Source organism: Eleutherodactylus coqui, chromosome 13 (genome assembly GCF_035609145.1).
Source record: "Eleutherodactylus coqui strain aEleCoq1 chromosome 13, aEleCoq1.hap1, whole genome shotgun sequence".
NCBI classification, from domain to species: domain Eukaryota; kingdom Metazoa; phylum Chordata; class Amphibia; order Anura; family Eleutherodactylidae; genus Eleutherodactylus; species Eleutherodactylus coqui.
Window position 1 is genome coordinate 66,885,854 of NC_089849.1, and position 21,183 is coordinate 66,907,036.

The 21,183-nt window shown below is 42.5% G+C and overlaps 1 protein-coding gene and 1 pseudogene across 1 annotated transcript in view; one reads left to right on the forward strand and one right to left on the reverse strand.

Moving 5' to 3' along the window:
• MXRA7 (matrix remodeling associated 7) overlaps window positions 1-20,221 on the forward strand; it is a 45,035-nt gene extending 24,814 nt beyond the window's left edge. Inside the window, exons 3-4 of the mRNA XM_066587140.1 lie at window positions 7,986-8,082; window positions 17,873-20,221. Of these exons, the coding sequence (XP_066443237.1) occupies window positions 7,986-8,082; window positions 17,873-17,987 (212 nt within the window). The 3' untranslated portion in view covers window positions 17,988-20,221. The remainder of the gene's footprint in view (window positions 1-7,985; window positions 8,083-17,872) is intronic.
• Window positions 6,527-6,680, reverse strand: LOC136588914 (5.8S ribosomal RNA; annotated as a pseudogene).
• Window positions 20,222-21,183: the final 962 nt, after the last annotated feature.

Below are 21,183 nucleotides of genomic sequence, written 5' to 3' on the forward strand. Positions count from 1 at the left end.
GCAAAATGATTTTTCAGGCTTTTTGAGGATGCTTGAAATATAAGCCCTACTCCAAAATTAAGCCCTGCTAACAGTTAATTAAAAAAGTAAATTTAAATAGTGTCCAGGCAGCTATACATGTAAAAAAGGTAAACCTTTTTGAACAAAAATCAATATAAGACACTGTCTTATTTTTGGGGAAACACGGTAGCAATGGCACAAGAATTTTTTTCTCTTAATTTGTACTGCACATGTGCGGCAACGAGCCGCCGGGTCCATCCGCAGTACAGAAAAGACGGTGACAGAGCAGGTGAGTGTGGATGGAGGCCGGTGCAGGAGGCTTAAAGGAAGGACGAGGTTCTAGACAGAAATTGATTTTCTGCACACGGATAGCTATGGAGTGCTTTGTGTGTGGGTGTTTACAAGATGTCATCAGCTAATTTAGGAAACTATCGAATACCCTATATACATTTTCCAAGGACAGTCCCTGGTTTTGTATATTGTCATTTTCTAGGGTCCATGGACATAGCCCTGTTATACTTAATTCTATCATTTGTAAGACTGGAAGATGCCACCATGCTGCTGTTCACGGATCCACTAGTCTGTATGCACATTATTCAGCCTCTTTGCTCACTAACACATGAATATCCAATGTAGTGGCCCATTTAGACACAACGATTCTCACTCAAAAGACGGCTTTGAGTGATTTTTGAGCGAAAATCTAAATGGGCCTTAAGTGTTGGGGTGGCCATGCACATTATACATAGATTGGCGAAACCCTTCAATTTCAGCAGGACTGGCAAATTGTCTACTGTGTTTGAGGGCTTCTCTACTCCATGCCAACGGTAGATGTCACGGCAAAGAAGGATCAGGCAGCTGGATTTCATCTGCCTGATCCTTTTGTTCTAGGGAAATAAGCGGGAGGTGTCTGTCAGCGGCCTTCTCCCCTCATACATATAAGACACATGTCCATTTGGCCAAGCCAGGTGTGTGCTTGTATATGGTGATTTCGGGTTGTCGGCTAAGTGAGCATTCAGCTGACCGATGTCCCATGTGCATCGGCAGCCTTAGTCGGGATTCACAAGGGCGTATGCGCATTTACACGCCCATTCGTTAGACGTATTTCTGCATTGGGTGTTGCATTTTTATGCGAACCTCTGCATTTTTATGTACTTTTTGTGCACCCAAATCATGCTCATATGTACATGCAAAAAAACGTACAGCCACTGTCCCTGCTATTGAAATGGCCAATTAGTGTAATTAGTTCCATATGTTCTATTTCCCGGCGCAAATACTGTGTATTTTTTTGCATACGCAGAATACACGCCTGTAAACGAGCCCATTAAAATCAATGGGTTCTACTCACTGCATGTTGCGTGCGCAAATACATGCAGCCGTGTGAATCTGGCCTCAGTCATATAAAGTGGAATCTTACAGTAATCAGGGTGGTTTCACACACAAAGTTTTTCAAAAAAAGCAGGGTTTTCCTGGCAGTTTTTCATGCATTTTTATTTCAGCCAAAACCAGAAGTGGATTCAAAGGGAATGGGAGATATAAAGGAAGGACTTCTACCTTCTGCTGGATCTGAAGGAGAAAAATGATATTCAAAGGCCCTGTTTATATATATATATATATATATATATATATATATATATATATATACTATATCCTCAGTTTATAGACTATTTGCCAATGGTGGGGGTTAGTCAGACGTACTGTGGGGCCATAAATGAACTTTGACCAGACAAGACTTATATCCTGATAGTCAGTTGCTAACAATGTAAAGGTCAATAGTAAAAGACCACGAAGGCATGTATGACTGTATCTCATCTAATGCTCCTCAATACGGGCGACCCTGAAGCTTCCGGAACTCTCTACGCCTAGTCAATGGTATCCTACAACAGATCCACTTCTGGCATTTTTTGAAAAACCCCAGCGGCTTTATGGATCTGACACCATTTTATTTCCATGCTGCACAGGTTGGTTGAAGGAGTATTAACAGCAGTTAAGGGAGTATTTAGTGAATTTCCGGTTGAAAAAAATGATATCTTCCTAATTTTGGAAGCTGGATTCGTTAATAGAGGCAGTAGTCCCACACTAATTATGACCCCAAAGTTTTGAGATGAAGTTAAAAAACTATTTGGGTTGACAGATTATCTAATGTTGAACCCTTTCCAATCCACTGTCTGACGTCTTCCTACATTCTGATTGAAGCTTGTACAGCTCCAATGTCAGAAGACATCCGACAGGGTATTCTTACCGTCTATTGCCAGCCACTCTGCTGTCAGAGCCTCTCTGGCGCAGACACACTGGCTTTATCCAGCAGATGGCACCGTTGTATAACAGCAAAAAGAGAAAGCCTTTTAGGAAACCCTGAATCCAAAATTGCATTGGAAAGGGTTAATAGGGTAATTTGCAATGAACTGTATTGGGAAAAAATTTGGACTAATTTTATTTTTATCTCTCAGCTGGGTCCAGCAAGGGAATTAGAAAACTTTGACTGATTTACAACCCGAATATAGACTTCAAAGCTTTCACTTCTCTTACTTCCAGATTTATTATGTACTAAATAGACAAACGGTCATGTGTTGTTTGGTGGAATGTGACAGTCATATGCTGTCAATGTTCTGCTCATCCCGAGCCACAAAAGGAGGATTTTCTAAACTCTATGCATCTTTTAACAAGACATTGGGGGATATAGATTTTTGTATCCTTCTTGTTTCAAGTGACAAAGAGTCTTGAGTGTTCTCTCCATCAGGCAATGGGGGAATGTACAGGAAATGGTGGTAAAGGTGAATAGGAACCAGTGTTAGAGGAGATGACAATTTCAAGAGTATTAACCCTTTCCAATCCACTGTCTGACATCTAAAGACATTCTGATTAAAGGCTGTACAGCTCCGATGTCGGAAGATGTCCGGCAGGGTATTCTTACTGTAGATTACTCTGTTGTCGGGGGCCTCTCCAGCATGGCACGTACTACAGTACTGGCTCTAGCCAGCAGATGGTGCCATTGTATAATGGCAGAAAGAGAAAGTCCCCTAGGAAACCCTGAATCCAAAATTGGATTGCAAAGGATTAAGATTGTGTAAATTTGGACTCTAGGAAAAGCATTGTGGTTTAGTAGGGATTTTCCCACGATCTTTGCTACATTTTTTGCTGCAAAAATGATGCGGCCAGATGTTAGTTGTAGATCAGTATAAAGTTATCAAATCACTATGAACAGTGTGTTTTTGTGGCCTTTTTTCTCACTTAGAATAAGAATCATAGAGTTCGACAGGACCTCCAGGGTCATCGGGTCCAACCCTCTGCTCAATGCAGGATCACTAAATCATCCCAGACAGATATTTGTCCAGCCTCTGTTTGAACACTTCCATTGAAGAAGAACTCACCACCTCCCGTGGCAACCTGTTCCACTCATTGATCACCCTCACTTTGGGTGTGTCTTTTGAGTCAATGCCGGTTTTGTCCAAAATGCAGTATGCTCTGGGTATGGCACTTTTTAGCTCTGTTCTTGACTGCACAAGACAAGTTTTTTTAGCTATTCAGTCCATCCAAGCTCATTTCTATTCCCCTCAGACAGCAAAAAGCCTAGAAAGAGTAGTGAATATACTATAGGGTAAAGAGAGCCTAGCTGTAGGCTCTGCCAGCTAGGGAGAGTCTGTACTGCATGGAGTTTTGAAAGGAAACAGTAAAATGTCAAGTGAATTGGTAACATGATTTTTTTTTATAACTTATGTAATTATCATCAATACATTTTTCGTAGTTACAATCTATTGGGATCTGGTAGAAATGCGGAAATCAGATCAACTATAATGAATGATGGAGACAGCTCCCCAAGGATTCTTGGTGTGAGTGTTCATCAACCACATATTCTTCACTGCATATGGCCATCAGTGATGTCCCATGTATGCTAACACCTAATAGTGTGAATCCCTTGTGAGCTGAGCAGTGTACACAGATGACGCTACTGGAAATTATGTACATCCTGCAGCCTTACCCAAATACTGTATAATCAAACTGACAGCTAAAATCGTATTATCATCCAGCATGTAATACTGTAGGTATATAGGAAAGAGTTTCAAAAAGAATTTAACGCAGAAGGTATTTGCCGCCCAAAATCGTGAGATCATTTTTGTCCCCTTCTGGCAAGTTGCTGATAATTATATTCAGTTGGGTGACAACCAATAGCACGTCCAATCCAATTCCCAGAAGGTTTGTCACTTCAATATTGCCCCTTTAATATGCACTCATATTATTCAAAAACAAGGAGCAGATGTGGGGATCTAATTACAACCTACTAAAGACAGGTACACAATCCTCACTTCACCGAAAAGAGGAAGGTTCAAAGTTTTTTATGACGTATCGCAGTGTTAGGTGTCTTGTTTACAGTTTCATGGTCCCGGAGGTATGTTGGCATATGCAACCAAGTTCAACAAATTTTCTGTGCCTCTTGTAAATTTGCTAGTGACGAGGCGGCTGTTTTTGGAATCGTTGCCAGAATAAACGTGGCACTTCAACAGTGGATTCACACTTAGCAAACTCCAGCACACAAAACAATTCCCCCTGCGGTGTCGCCATTTTCCTATAAACTGTAAACAAGAAACAGCGCTGAAAATGGAACTTACTAGTATGTCATAAAAAACTTTGAACCTTCCTCTTTTCAGTGTAGCTGTATTTTGTAGTTTGTTTGTAAATAAATACCCAAATCTGCTGCTTCTTTTTGAATAACCCTGTATAAATGGTGGAGTGAGAACTTTACAAAGAGTCAGGCCTCATGCACACGGGCGGATTTGATTCGCGGAATCCGCAAATAAAGCCACCCGTAGGCTCCCTGTCCATGGGCGTTCCGGTATACCACGGCAGATTTCCGCCGCGGGAGCCGCCGCCCGGGAGCAAGAGACGGCAGACGGATCTCCACTATCAGCCTATCTGACCGATAGGCTGACCGCGGAGAATCGCATGATTTTGCTCAATTTGCAACATGCTGCGAATTACCGGCCGTGAGCAGAGAACCGCAATGATTCTCTGCTCGTGGACACGGGGCTAGCGCTTTCCATGGCAACGCTATGGAAAGCTTCAGATGGCGTGATTCGCTGGCAATTTGCCAAGGGTGAAATTACGCCCATGGACAGGGGGCCATAGGGAGACATGAGCGCCTGAAGAACAGCTTAAAGCATGTAGATGTGATTTTTTTTTCCCCGGCGTGCGGATCGCACGCGAGGGATGAAATCGCGGCATGCTCTATTTTCCTGCGGATCCCGCAGGGACGGCTTCCATTAAAGCCAATGGAAGCTGTCCGAACCGCGGCACACCCTCAGCTGTCATTGCAGATGTGCCGCGAATCTGCAGGAAAGCAGGAGATTAAAAGAAAAAAATGGCACTGTGCATGCGCCAGGTGCGTCGGCCGATGTGACCGGACGCATCCGCTGTGCTGAAGAAGGAAGCTGACACGGAGAAGTAACAACCTGTCTTTTAATGCCCATGCCTGTGAGCACGCACAGATTCCACTGCGGGTTTTGACCACAAATGTAATAGCCATATTGTGTTTAATCTGCTGTCGCACACTCCTTTGGCCACCAACGGCCATGATTTGGCTCCAGCCCTCGAGTTCCATCATTGTAACTGTGTTCTTCTATGAATGTCTTATAGATGCAGGTCCCAACTCTATGCTTGGCTGCTTCCGTGGCTCACAGAGAAATGGATGGTGAAAGCAATGCACATGCGTGGTCACCTTGCCTTTCATTCTCTAACGGTTGTGGGGTCCAGCCAATATCTGTCCTCCTCTGGATATGCCATATATGTCCATATTGGAAATACTCCTTTAAAACATGATGGAATCACATCATGCTCACCTCCCTCCAATCCAGAGAATAAAGGTGTGGACGCTCCTTTGGCTGTGTCTCTGGAAATTGCAATTCCCGTTCACATGTTGCAGCGTAGCTCCATCCAAGGAAAGAACTATGAAGAAGCCTCTGCATTAGCTAGCTCCTTCATTCTAAGGAATGGTGAGGGTCCCAGAAGTAAGAACACCCAAGCATCACAACCTACTTGATACTGACAATCTTCTGCAGAGTATAGTGTATGTCTCCACCGTTGGAGAGCCCATGATCTTGGATGCCATGGTGCACTGGATGACTTGGCTTTTAGGCAGCTGTTAGACTGGGAGGTTTGTAAAGTTATTCCATTAATCATAAGGCAAAAAGGGGTGGAATATCGTACTATATCCCCCGAGACGTGAAATCAAAGACTAATGTAAAACCACTGACTTAGACTTCAAAAAAAGAGAAATGTGAAGTGATTAAAAACATGAAGTATTTGTTTTAACCCATTAAGGTCCAAGCAAATGCTTCACCAGGGTCCCCCAGCTAACAGTCAACAGCTTTGCTTTTTTTCCATAGGGGAGTACTATACTATACATCATGCTCATATGGGAGTACTATACATTATGCTCTGTAGGACGTATAGTATACAGAATCTTAAGCTCAACGTTACATCACTATGCAGTTAGCATAATAAATTATAATACCGCCACGCTGTACACATGTAGCGACCCTCAGACATGCTTAGCCTCGGGAGGAACCTGGTGCCACAAGATGCGTTCGAAGCATTGATGATCAATGTGTCCTGCAATTCTCATTAATTCTCACAGCCTGCTGCACTCTTCATCATTGCGCAAGCAGAATGACCCAATGCTAAGAGTTGCAAGTCTTAGCGGTGGAACACTGTACACATATAGGGCTGTTGTTCTTTTATGTAGCATTAGTGGTGCAGCGTCCGAAGAGCGGGCCAACAGCCGAGGAGACTGCGGGGTAGATTGAGGCCTTCTCACAGGGCTCTACCATCTCCCCTGGGGGTAGCACAGGACCCGTTCAAGAGACCGCTGGGGGAACTTTCACGGGGGTAACCCAATATGTAGATTAGCTTAAAAGTCCTGTCACTCGTGACGCCACCATTCTTTCCTCTGTCGTGAATCCAGATAGAAGAAATAAAAAGTCCACATGCAGGGATAACGTTATGAGCAAAGCCGGGAACGGTCGGCTGTGCTCATTTACTTGAAGAAATAACCATATACAGTCCAACAGTGGTACAAACTCACACCAGCAGGAAAATGGTGCAGAAAACAAAGTGGTGTGACAGGGAGGAAAATCACAGGATAGCAGAAGAATCCACAGTCCAAGTTATCTGCTCCCGGCCAAACTGCTTCACTCTCTCCAGCTTTCTACCGATCAGCACTCACATTTGGAATACAAGCACTCCACACTGCATGGCGGTTCCTTTCTCTCTCCCTCACAGTGTTTAAGGGTAACACTGGAATCTCCTGGGTGAAGTAGGCCCAGCGCAAGCTGGTGGAAACCTCTCAGCCTCTTCCATTCCGGACCACACAAAGCAGATGGTGTTTGTGTGCCTCACTTGCAGAACTTCAACCTCTCCTTCCTTGTAAGCCCAGACTGGAACTCTTGCAAAACACCTTGCAAACACATATATATATAGCATGATCACGTGACACACAACAAGATACATTTCTCAGACATCTCACATAATAGACAGTTAACCCATTCAGTGCTGCAGAATGCAATACACATCATATTCCTGGAACATAGAAGACACTGACAACACATAGGCACAGAACAAATGCATACATACATTAGGGAGGGACCTCTTTAACTCTGGGCCACTACAATCTTAAGTGTCTTTAATGCTGCCTCCATCCTATCTCACTAGGTCCTAGGACCATAAAGGAAGAACATTCTGGTTAGTACTGAGCTATGATCTATCTTGGCCCCATCTTGCCCAGTTATTTTATGCCATTTGTTGCTGTTGAAGCAAATTAACAGCTTTTAGTCCCGGGTAAAGTGATTTGTTTGTCACAGCTATAGTATTGTAATACTTCAGCGGCGAACCATTTGTTCTTTGACGTCTCTTCTACAAACGACCCGATGGTATGAAATGACTGGCATATTTTTGGGATGTTCCATGTCACTCCCTTTTTGTCTTTCTATTTTCAGATGATGAAACATTCTCCTTTAAATACTTTCCAGGAAAAATGCGGGGCAGCGATTATGAGAAAATGTTGACCAAGGAGGAGTTAGAGGAGGAACAGAGGTAAGTCCGCTAATTCCCAGAAGTTCTTGCATGTCATGCACTGAGCTTGGCTCCATTGTATGGGGTGAGACATACACATATAGCATTTCATTGGATACTGTAGAACCTTGCCCGTTGTATATGGCCCAGCACAGATTAAATTCTACATGTACATTTTTAACTATATGCATATTAAGGCTGGTATTCTGTTATACCGGTGACCCTGCACAAGAGCTTGCAATCAACTTGAACACTGATGGAGTTGCAACTATTTACCTACACATTTATCCCTGCCTGTTGTTGAATAATTGATGTCGGTAAGCCATGCAGTAAATGTCTGAGCGGTGCTAGTGCTATACGCAGGGCTGGCCAAATACTGCCAACACATCGTGTTTTCCATCGTTATGTTTCCAGTAGTAAAATCATCTTCATGTATGTAGAAAAAAAATGTCCAATATGGGACAGACCCTATTCATCTCAGCAGCAACGTGTCCTAGGACTCATATTTGCAGAATATCACATGAGGCCCATCCACATGGTCGTATTTCTATTTCATGTTGTGCGGATCTTTAATATGGTGCCCACAGAATGCCAAGGGTCTATACCATACTTCTAATTTAACATGGGCTCATAGAGTTTATGACATGCTCCATTGTGTGGCATATTATAGCAGAACCATATGGTCCATAATTATATTATAGCATACTGCAGTTCTATAAGGCCCCCCACCATATTGGATGATAACTAGCAGATGAATGTGACCAGAAAAAAAAATTAAGGCTATCAAATATTCAATACATAATGGAGTCACAATTCCTTCTGAATTGACTGACTGCTACAAAAGAAGTGGCCCAGTAAGACTGCTATAGGGGCATGTGGAGAGGTTGACCCCATATTTGGTTAGCCACATTCCCTATCCAATTGGTAATGTCAATGTGTGCAAGATTCACTTCCGATTAGAAGCTGGTCATGGGTCTGGCCCCAATGCACTAGGCTCTTCTGAAAAGGTGGTCATGGGTCTAGCCCCAATGCACTAGGCTCTTCCTGGAAAGAAGCTGGTCATGGGTCTGGCCCCAATGCACTAGACTCTTCCGATAAGAAGCTGGTCATGGGTCTAGCCCCAATGCACTAGACTCTTCCAATAAGAAGCTGGTCATGGGTCTAGCCCTAATGCACCAGGCTCTTCCGATGAGAAGCTGGTCATGGGTCTGGCCCTAATGCACTAGGCCCTTCTTCCTTTGAATGGGGATGCAGTGTGCAAGAAGAGGAGTCCCCACTTTAACTTTTGCTCCGCAATGTATGCTGTGGGTAATCTTTCCTCCACGGTAATGTTGTGACAGGTACATGAATCTAGTGATAGTACATAACTGTGTAATAATTTGTTTAATATGTGCACCCAATGAGCTGCACAGCTTTGTGGTAAGCATCATGCATTTGCCTTTCAGGATTGAGTTGACCTCTGATCTCACATCCCTGTAACACGTACAGTGCCCATACACTGTTACATGTGGTAAGATGCTACAACCCATGTGTTAGTAATTAGACCCCAATAAAACTCATTAACGTGTCTGTTACATAACTCTGTATCCCCCTCCCCCCCTCCCACCCTCCATTTATGCCCGTCACTACTATACCTCCAGTACTTGAAGTGCTAAAGGTTCTCACTTCCTATACCTATAGACTTCTGTATCTGCATGGCAAGTATGATTTAGAGCAGATCCCTAATATAAGTCGCTTTGAATTATATTAATTTCCACTTCGCCGTAGTATACTACTAACAGAATAGACTCTGTACGCAGTGAATAGACGACAGGAGGTGTTACACGACAAATAGCCACTTCTGTCGTTAAATCTACCTTTAGAGCTGCGGACCGCTGGCAGCCATAGAACTATCTATAATCGCCTGGATAAATGGAGCTGTATCGCCCTCCAGTGTTTCCCATCTATATTACACCACTGCAAATCTGGTAATAATAGTGATATGGAAATGCTCTTCTATAAAGAAAGTAAAGAGAACCTTTACCACCTCGGTGCCCAATCCCCATGCAACCCATCCTAATGAGCGAGGTATTGTAGTGATTCACTTACTTTCAATTATAATTTTGTTTTTAAATTATGTACAAAATTATAGAAGAAGATTAAAAAAAAATATATATCACCATCAGGTCATTAACCATAATGCACTGTGGTAGCTAATGCATTGCATGGAGAAGATGACAACTTTGATACATCAGAAATCACACTATTGCTTGGTGGTGTGATCCTATTCAATACACATAGGTGCTTTAGATATAGTTGGCCTATGGGGAGGGATACTTATATGGACTCCATTGGCTCAGACCAGGGACATAACCAAAGGTCCTGCAGCGGCAGCTTTTGCACATGTGGCTGATGGGGCCAAAAGTTCCTCTAACTTTAACCCAACAGAGACCAAAAGAATGTCCTTTTAGCCTACCTGTTTTTATAACTGTATAGGAGAATGCACTTTCCTACACAGAGGGTCACTGTAAAAAGTATATTGGGTGGTGTGGGATTTTTCTTCTGTTTTCAGTCAATTCAGTGTATAGGCGACATATTGCACTGTGTGCTTATATAGTGGCCAGGGGCGTAACTATAGAGGATGCAGGGGATGCGGTTGCACCCGGGCCCAGGAGCCTTATGGGGCCCATAAGGCCTCTCTTCTCCATATAGGGAGCCTAGTAGTATGAATAAAGCATTATAGTTGGGGGCCCAGTTACAAGTTTTGCATCGGGGCCCGGGAGCTTCAAGTTACGCCTCTGATAGTGGCATACGTTGGCGCTCTTCCATTGGAGATATATGTCTGTAAATCTTTAATGAAAGGCTCGAATGTCCTGCATGGATTACAGCAAAATTGCAGTTAATTTGCTAAAAGCTAAACCTGCAGGACTTCCGTGTCAAATCTGCATCAAAGTGTGCATGTAAGGTCAGGAAGGGTATAATTTCTTCTTAAGGAGAGCACCTAGAAGGTGTGAGGAGACTTATAAGGCCATCCATGCTCCTCTGGGAAATATGCAAATGTTAAGATGGAACAATGCTCTACAGCACCACCTATTGCAAGGCAGCATTCCTGCAAGTCAATGTCAGACTTTTTAGACAAGCCTTGTAACGATGACTGGGAATTGTAAGCCAAGCTAGAATAACCATGACTACTCATTGTTTTAAGGTTTTTCTAAAAAGTCTGACATTGACTTGCAGGAATGCTGCCTTCCAATAAGTGGCGCTGCAGAGGTATTGTTCCATTTTTGCACTTGCAGTGTGCACGTAAGACATGTGGATTTGTCCACTGTAGAAACTTCCTCTCCTGCTTTTAAATTTGCACAAAACTTAATTTTCTTTAAATAACATTCATTTTTATAGATATTGCTATTAAAAGGGCTATCCATTTTTTACAATCCCTTTTTTGTTAGAATGATCCCTTCAATATTCTTGATCGCTGGTATTCACAGCAGACTGTCCAGCTTCCGTGACCACCAGTGATCAACTGTGGGGGAAAGTGGCAGCCTATAATCTGTGGGGGAGAAGTGGCAGCCTAAAATCTGTGGGGGAAAGTGGCAGTTTATAATCTGTGGGGGGGGAAGTGGCAGCCTAAAATCTGTGTGTGTGTGGGGGGGGGGGGGGGGGGGTAGTGGCAGCCTATACTCTGTGGGGGGAAGTGGCAGCCTATGAATCTGTGGGGGGAAGTGGCAGCCTATAATCTGTGCGGGAAGTGGCAGCCTATAATCTGTGGGGGGGAAGTGGCAGCCTATAATCTGTGGGGGGAAGTGGCAGCCTATAATCTGTGCGGGAAGTGGCAGCCTATAATCTGTGGGGGGAAGTGGCAGCCTATAATCTGTGCGGGAAGTGGCAGCCTATAATCTGTGGGGGGAAGTGGCAGCCTATAATCTGTGGGGGGAAATGGCAGCCTATAATCTGTGGGGGGAAGTGGCAGCCTATAATCTGTGGGGGGAAGTGGCAGCCTATAATCTGTGGGGGGAAGTGGCAGCGTATAATCTGTGGTGGGAAGTGGCAGCCTATAATCTGTGGGGGGAAGTGGCAGCCTATAATCTGTGGGGGGAAGTGGCAGCCTATAATCTGTGGGGGGAAGTGGCAGCCTATAATCTGTGCGGGAAGTGGCAGCCTATTATCTGTGGGGGGAAGTGGCAGCCTATAATCTGTGGGGGGAAGTGGCAGCCTATAATCTGTGGGGGGAAGTGGCAGCGTATAATCTGTGGTGGGAAGTGGCAGCCTATAATCTGTGGGGGGAAGTGGCAGCCTATAATCTGTGGGGGGAAGTGGCAGCCTATAATCTGTGGGGGGAAGTGGCAGCCTATAATCTGTGGTGGGAAGTGGCAGCCTATAATCTGTGGGGGGAAGTGGCAGCCTATAATCTGTGCGGAAAGTGGCAGCCTATAATCTGTGCGGAAAGTGGCAGCCTATAATCTGTGGGGGGAAGTGGCAGCCTATAATCTGTGGGGGGAAGTGGCAGCCTATAATCTGTGGTGGGAAGCGGCAGCCTAGTGTTCAATTCTCCTGCAACAGAAGCACCGAGAAAATGAAGCATAGCACAGTTCTAGCTATATAATGCATGGAGGTGCCAGGTCTTCAAGAGCTACAGGTACATAATTGGTGGAGGCTGGCTCCACAACTTGAATTGCATGATGTTTTTATTGCACACACTCATATAAGTGAATAGGAAAAGTTTAGCAACTATCTTTAGTCCATATTTACTAGTTAGATAGTTAGAATTAGTCCATATTCACTTGTATCAGAGTGTGACTGTTGTAAGCCCTGGGCTTTCCAATGGCTTCAGTTGCTCAATACCAGTTGCCGGAATCAAATTTGATGATGTGATTATTTGGCACTAACATTTCCCTGTTTGAGTGAGTCTTCAATAGGATTACATTGGAAAAGTTGCATAAGAGATACAAGACCGCTCTTTATCCTATTCACTTCTGTTGCGAGACTTGTAAATCGTTGCAGCAAAATGCTTCTATGCATCTCTGAGTTGCAGAAAAATATGCATTCCTAATAAAAATACCGGATTTACATGTCAGGAGTCTATAGGGAGTAAAACCTCTCCCATTGAACAAGCACCATGGTCGAGTACAGCACAATAAAGAATTTATCTCATTGCTCACACAATAATAATTACATTATATGGATGTAGATATCTAAAGAAGGTTTTTGAAAACTAGGTGCCCATTGCTGTAGGAACATCCCTCGGCACAGGCCTCCTATGCCTAAAGGCAAATTCAGTACTGTCCAAGGATCTATCTCCTACCCAGCAGTTATAACACAGTGACTTTGAGCAGTGATTCACATTCAATATGAATGCACTGAGTTTTGTAAGTTTTTTGACTTTCGTATGAACTAACATTGGATTCTGTGGTTACACCGACAAAGCCATCCTTGGTGAGACCCTCACTAACAGCCTCACTACAATCCACAGAGTCTCAGTCTCATAGTACCTCCAACAGTGCCAGCAAATCACACTTACCTCTTACAGTTTCCCACTATTCTCACTACTACAATGAACAATACAATGTACAGGACACTTTTCAACCCTTGATTGAAATCATTAATTAAGCCAATATTTTATGAAGTCACCAGTCCATAAGACGGTTCCTCAAGGTACAACCCCAATTCCAAAGAGTTGGGACTCTATATAAAATGCAAATAAATGTAAAGAATGCAGTGACTTGGAAATCTCATCTAACCGTATTTTATTCACAACATAACCTAGAACATATCAGATGGTGGAAGTGAGACATGTTTCCATTTCACTTTAAAAAATTAACTCATTTAGACATTGATGGCAGCAACACATCTCACAAACGTTGGGCCGGGGCCATGTCTACGATTGTGTAGTATCCCCTCTTCTTCTTGCTGGAGTTTTGGGAGAGGAACATTGTCCCATTCTTGTCTGATGTAGGATTCTAGCAGCTTCACAGTCCTGGGTCGTCTTTGTCGGATTTTTCATTTAATAATGCTCCGGATGTGTTCTATTGGTGAGAGTTCCGGACTGCTGGCGGCCAATTCAGCACCCGGACTCTTCTTCTGCATAGCCATGCTGCTGTGATTGATGCAGTATATGGTTTAGCATTGTCTTACTGAGATATACAAGGCCTTCCCTGGATGGGAGTATGTGTTTTTCTAAGACCTCAATATACTGCTCAGCATTGATGGTGCCTTTCAGGATGTGTAAGCTGCCCATACCATAGGCACTAATGCAACCCCATACCATCAGAGATGCAGGTATTTGAACTGTGCACTGTTAACAAGCTGGATGGTCCCTCTCCTCTTAAGTCTGCAGGACATGGCGTCTGTGGTTTCCAAAAAGAATTTAGAATTTTGATATTCTACAGAAGTTTTTCATTTTGCCTCAGTCCTTTTAAAATGAGCTTTGGCCCAGAGAAGACGCTGGCGTTTCTGGATTGTTTTGATATATGGCTTCTTCTTCATGACGTAGCTTTGACCTGCATTTGTGGATTCCACGGCAAACTGTGTTCACAAACAATGATTTCTGGAAGTATTTCTGTGCCCATGCAATGATTTGCATTACAGAATCATGCCTGTTTTTAATGCAGTGACTCCTGAGGGCTCGTAGAGCATTCCATATTGATCATCCGCCTTGTCCCTTGTGCATATGAATTTCTCCAGATACTCTGAATCTTTTGGAGATATTATGTATGTAGATAATCAATGTCTCCTCAATTTTACGCTGAGGAACATTTTTTGGACCATCTTTGCTTCTGAGAGACTCTGCCTCTCTAACACGCTCTTTTTATGTACAGTCATGTGACTTAGTAGAAAATTGACCATCCATCTGTGTTTCCTTACTACCACTTACTTTTCCAGCCTTTTGTTACCCCTGCCCCAACTTTTTGAGATGTGTTGCTGCCATCAATTTCTAAATATTTTATTTAAATGTAATTGAAACATCTCTCTCTTCCACCTTCTGATAAGTTTCTATGTTTTATTGTGAATTAAATATGGTTATATGAGATTTCCAAATCATTGCATTCTTTTTTTCTTAAAATGTATTTACATTTTACACAGCGTCCCAACTTCTTGGGAAATTGGGGTTGTATAACCAATGGACATTCTGCATGACACTATCCCAAGATATTTGCATTGTGTTGCTGTAACACTGGTATCAAAAGCATTGATAATAATCAATCGAAAGTCATGTTTATCTCGCCTGTTTTTAAATTCTGATTGATTGTTGTCATGTGATCATTAGAAGTATTAGGGGCGTTGTTAGTGATTGTTCAAAACTTTTTATATTATGGATAATCATTGACTATATGATCGAACAATATTGAATGGTAATTTTAAATTATGACTAGGTCCTTTCTAAAATCTAATAAGAAACTAAAGCTGGTTATAGATGCCCGTTTATGACAACCAATGGCCAATGGAAGTCAAGAAAACTTCTAAAAGAAATCTCTGTTAAATTAAGCTGAATTTACCTGGGATTGTAGCAAATATCTCTGCATGAATGTGATTAAGGAAGACAAATACATGCTGGAATGTTCACCTGATCAGAAGTCTATGCTTAACCTAAGGCCTCATGCATACATCCATATCAAAGCACCGTGCAACTTGTGAGTTGTATGGAGCCATAATATGGCCTCCATAGTAGTGTATGGGACCTTACATTGCCTCCGTACATGTGCCATATTCTATTAAATGCCGCATTGAGCACTTTTATGGGTTACAATATCTCTATAACATGGCACTGTACGAAGGCATCGCATGGATGGCCAACCACTCCTTAGTACACAACTGTAGGGACTCCATCATATTTCTCCATGAAACCTCTATGTACATGGCTCTGTCATGTGCATGAGGCCTTATGTCTTGTAATTTCAGAAGACCGCCCTGCTTTTCCAATGATGGTCACCTATATCTAGTCATTCCCTCTTGTTTTTGTTTTTCTACAGAGCTGAAGATGATAAGAAGTTATCCTTACAGTCCAGCTAAAGAGATTTACAGAAAAGATCAGATCTGCCCAATCCAACAATATTATGTCAGCAATCCAAAAATGGCAACCAATACAAGGGGAAAATGGAAAATAAATAACTTTATAACCGATCCTATGTAGCTAAGAGTGAGATGGGATCACTAAACACAATGCATGGTCTCACACAGCCATGTACTGTAAAGGGAACAAGGCTTCTCGACTGTAAGACGTGTACATTGTGAATGGTGAAATCACATTTTCTAGAATAGCTGTGCATAGAGAAGAGTTGCCTTGGTTCTAGGGAATTTGCAAGACGGCCTGGCATCCATGACTGATTCCATGATTACCCATAACTGATCTGATCCTGCTTTAAAACGAAACGTTGAGTGCAATATCTGTCTTAAAACTATGCAAGCCATGCCTTATGTTGATATATACATTTAGCTTCATGCAGAAAAATACTGTCTAAAAGGCGTAATAGTGAACATATTGCAGTGCCAGCTCCGTCATTAATAATGCTTAGATACAATTGGACGGGCTAGCTGGGTTTTGTAAAGTTTAGGACCCTCTAAAGAACATAACACGCTACAACAAGGCCTTGACCTTGTGCTTCCACATGTCCTCAGCACCTCACACATTTTTTTTTCTCTATACCTTCAATCATTTAAACTGCTCTAAAGAACATTTTCACTGTACAATGCTGCATGACTGCACTGAATGTTGCTTCTGGGACCTTCGCGCATAACTAATCTACCACTGCCCATAGACAATAGCTCATTGTTGGCCAAGAGATGCTTTGGCTGGAACTTTACGCCATTGATCTTTCCAAAAAATTAATCCAATACATCCATATCCATATTTTTGGTGAGTGGGAGGTGGAACGGGTGATACATGGCTTACTGATGGAAATGTGGTAGAATCCTATACGAAAATCAAGTCTCCTTAAGAACTTCTATCCAAGGATATTTGATAGCCCCATATGCATTTGATTGTCTAATCTCTATGGCGGTCGTAATCAACTGTTACTACTGACAAAAAGAGTGGTGTAAAGGTGTTCATGCACGGCGCACTAAGGTTAGCCAAACCCAATGATTTCGGAGGGATCAGCCAAACGTCTAATGTGTATTAGATCTGCCTGGTCCATAAAGGTCGGGGAAAAAGGATTGGGCATGTTGAATTTTACATGGTCGATCCTTTTGATCTCAAGGAAGCTGCTACTAGAGGTGTCTGGCAGCAGCTTACTCCCTCTACCAATTGAGAACACATGCCTAACCAAGCGTGCATGGTGATATTGGCAGGAGTAGCTGGCCAATAAATGCTCAACAGCTATTGAAGGTGTATGGCCAACATTAGTCTTGCTCAAAGCAATAAATGAGGCATTTACAACTAAAATGTGATTGGTTGTAATCCCACTTTTTACCACAGTCACCCATGGTAGTCCCATTTATGTGACTCCACAGTGAAGAACATGTCTTGCATGAGAGTATTATACCTGTAGCATTTGTACATGAAACTTGCCATTTTTATAGCCGGCACCATGATTGGTAAAACTGCAGATATTTCACAATGCATTCCCTAAGAACTAATATCAACTGCATGAGCCTTCTGTGTTATCAGTCCATATTATACTGAAAAGCCCAAAAATGTTGGAGCCGAAATGTCTGCCTCTTCATTGTACAATGAGCTGTTGGCAAAAGTTACGCTTATTATAAAGTATATCAGCTGCATAATTGACATCCCCTTTTTGTGACAGAATTCCAGTCAGTCAAAGTTAGATTGCAAGCTCTGCAGGTTGAGGTGGATAGATTGCTTGGATTTAGATACATGATGTGTTTTCCTTGCCAGGGTACAGAGGGAACAACTGGGTGCCATCTTTAGGATGATGGAAAGCAACCAAGAAACCTTTGGAATGATGTCAGAAGGAGACGTGAAAGATCAGCTTAAACTATACAACATGTAGTATCTTCTATGGTTGGTTGAAGTGATATGAAATACATAACATGTCCACAGACTGGCTGTAATAGAGAGTGTTGTGAAGTTTTAGGCATATCATGGTGGTTAAACTAGAATGGGACGGTCACTAAACTGTGTAACATTTACAGGATGCAGTGATACTTCCCACAATGCAGAGCTGACACCACCGCAAGGGTTGGTACATTGTATGCATCATGCAATATCTCCAGTTCTACTGGAATACTATCCCTTTTTCCTTATTATAGAGTAATATATACTTCTCAAAAAAAATTCAGGGAACACTTCGCACATCGGATCTTGATGAATGAAAGTTCAAGTTAAAAATATATAGTCATATAAATTGTGTAATTTGTTGAGAATAAAGAGGCATATCAATGGTCAATGGAAACCAAGACCATCAACCAACTGAGGGTTGGACCCCAAATCACCAAGAATGCCAATTGAGTTGCACAGTAGTGGGCTGTGAGCATAGGTCCCACTACAGGGCGTTGTGCCCTTAGGCCACCCTCAGTTTGGTCAGAAACATACAGACTAGACTGGAGGTCATTCTGTAGGACTCGGGCAGTACTCCTCTTGTTCCATCTAGCTCAACGGAGCAGATACCTAATGCTGAGTTGCTGTCCTTCTATGGTCCTGTCCAGCTCTCCTTGTCTTAACAAGCCATGTCCTGGTATTTGCCCCATGCTCTTGAGACTGTGCTGGTAGAGACAGTAAACCTTCTTGCAATGGAATGTATGGATGTGCCAAACTGGAGGAGCAGGACTACCTGTGTAACCTGATTGGGCTGCAGGTAGCATCTCATGTACCAGTAGGGACCAGGACATTGGTAAAACCAGAGAAGAATCAGTCAGGAAGGTATGCAGAGAGTAATTATCTGTGGTCCCCACTTGCAAAACAATTTCTTTTTTTGGGTTCTCTTGCTGTTGCCCCTCCAGCACACCTGTTGTCCCTTTCATGTGCATCAATGCAGGTAAAATTTATTCATAATCACTTATGGTTCCTAACTGGACAAAGTGATATCCCTGAAGTTTAAGTGACCTAGGGTTATACTGTGATACTTAATTAAGTGTTCCTTTAATTTTTTTGAGCAGTGTATATCACAACATTAATGTCACCTCCTCTGAAATATAGTTTAATTAGGGCACAAATAAGACTGGATAAATGCAACGTAAACATTAAAGGGGTTCTTCATTTTCTTCCACAGCTTATCACATAACTTCTACAATAATTTGGTACCCAAGAGCAAATTTTATGGACAACAACAAAAGGGCAGGCTCTATGTATGCATACCTCATTCATGGATCTACTGTATATAAACAGTGTGTTTCCTATAGCTGAGGACAATGAGATCTTTTTGGGACTAAATTACTCAAAGGGTTTGTCCCACTTCTAACTGTTTTGCTGCAGGAAGCAGACAGCGCCATACATTGCACAGTGGCTAGGGTCAGTACTGCAGGCTGAGTCCCATTCACAGAACTCAGCCTCCAATACCAACCGAGGCCACTGCGCAATGTACGAAGCTATTGTCTTCCTGTACCAAAACAGCTAGAAGTAAGACAACTCCTTTAAGTCTATTAAAGGGACTGTATGGGATTAGAGAAAGGAGCTTAGCTGCTATTCATTAACAGCGCTACTCATTCCGTAGGCTGTGTGTGGTTTTACAACTCATCCCCATTCATTTTAAGCCCACGGAGAAGGTAGTGCCATTTCTGGAAAAAGTTAATTTAGTACAACACCTTGTGAACATTTTATATACTTGCTTCAATTAAGATTATTTATAGATACCGAGAGCCCCTCTAAAGCAGCAATATACAGTATATATGTATATACTGCTCACTGCATGCCTTCTTCCAATGAACCCTGACACACTAAACACAGTGTTTTACTGTCCTAAGCAATAGTATTTTGTGCTTTATATCACTACTGCTGTGTAATTAAGATGATTTTTATGTATATATCCTGATATTTGGTATTAAATGTATACATAGTTGTCTTTTCTTTCTCCTCCTGTGATTTTATGTAGGGTTTCACAGCTTCAGACCTATGCTCATAGAAGCACAGAGGCCTGTTGGGGTAGACGTAGTCTTTACTATATGAAATGAATGGAGTATGTGCTTCTCTTCATATGGAACTAGGAGATTTTCCGGGCTGTGCGGATAGCTCAGAGGTTTCTTCTTTAACATTTCTTATCATTTCTAATAAAATATTTTGCAAGCCTTACTGTTATGTGTCTGTGTTCCTTTCTGCGATCGGATACACATATTACATTGCATTCTTACATACAGTAGACATCAATAATGTTGGAAAATTCCAAACTGCTGTCATAGGGAGCCCCCAAAAATGTCTTGGCTGGATGGCTGGTAATGGTTTTCCTTACCTTTTACTCCAGCATATACTCCAGTGTTTCATGTTACCTGATAAGTGAGAGGTGATAAAGGTTAAATGGGTTTTCCCGGGATTTAATACTGATTACCTATCCTTAGGCACTGCCACTGATCAGCTTTTCATAGGGGCCATATGGCCACTTTACCAAGTACAATGCTCTTCATAGTTTAGTGCCTGATATTGCAGCTCAGTCCCATTCTCTTCAATGGGACTGAGCAGCAGAAGGGCCATATGACGAAAAAACGTGCACCCCTCACTTAGCTGATTGGCAGGGGTGCATGGAGTTGGACCTTCACAGATCTGATATTGTTAACATTTCCTAAGGGCTAATTCACACTTCCATTTGCTAATTACACCCGAGCTCAAGTGCAACTCTCATTAGACTGCAAACTATATGAGCGTCGTGGACAATGGGCATTGCATGTCTTACGAGAATAGGACATGCTGCATTTTTTTTACATGGAGTAAAAGAAACCCCATAAAGATGCAGTAAAGAGATTGGCTGAGACTCAAAAAGAAAAACCCATGCAGCTCACTTATTGAAAGGCCCCACAAGTTCAGCTCTGCCTCTTTGATCCTCACTGCTTCGGCTCAGCAAGTTGCTGCAGAGGTCGCATGCTATTCATTATTAACACAACTGCTCAGCCAATGACTGGCTTCAGAGAACACATGAGCATGAACGCCACATGACAGCTGAAGCCAATGAATGACTCAGCAGTCAGGTGAACAATAAATAGTTTGTGACCATTGCAGCAACTAACCAGACCAAAGGGGTGAGGACGGGGGTCCATTTAAAA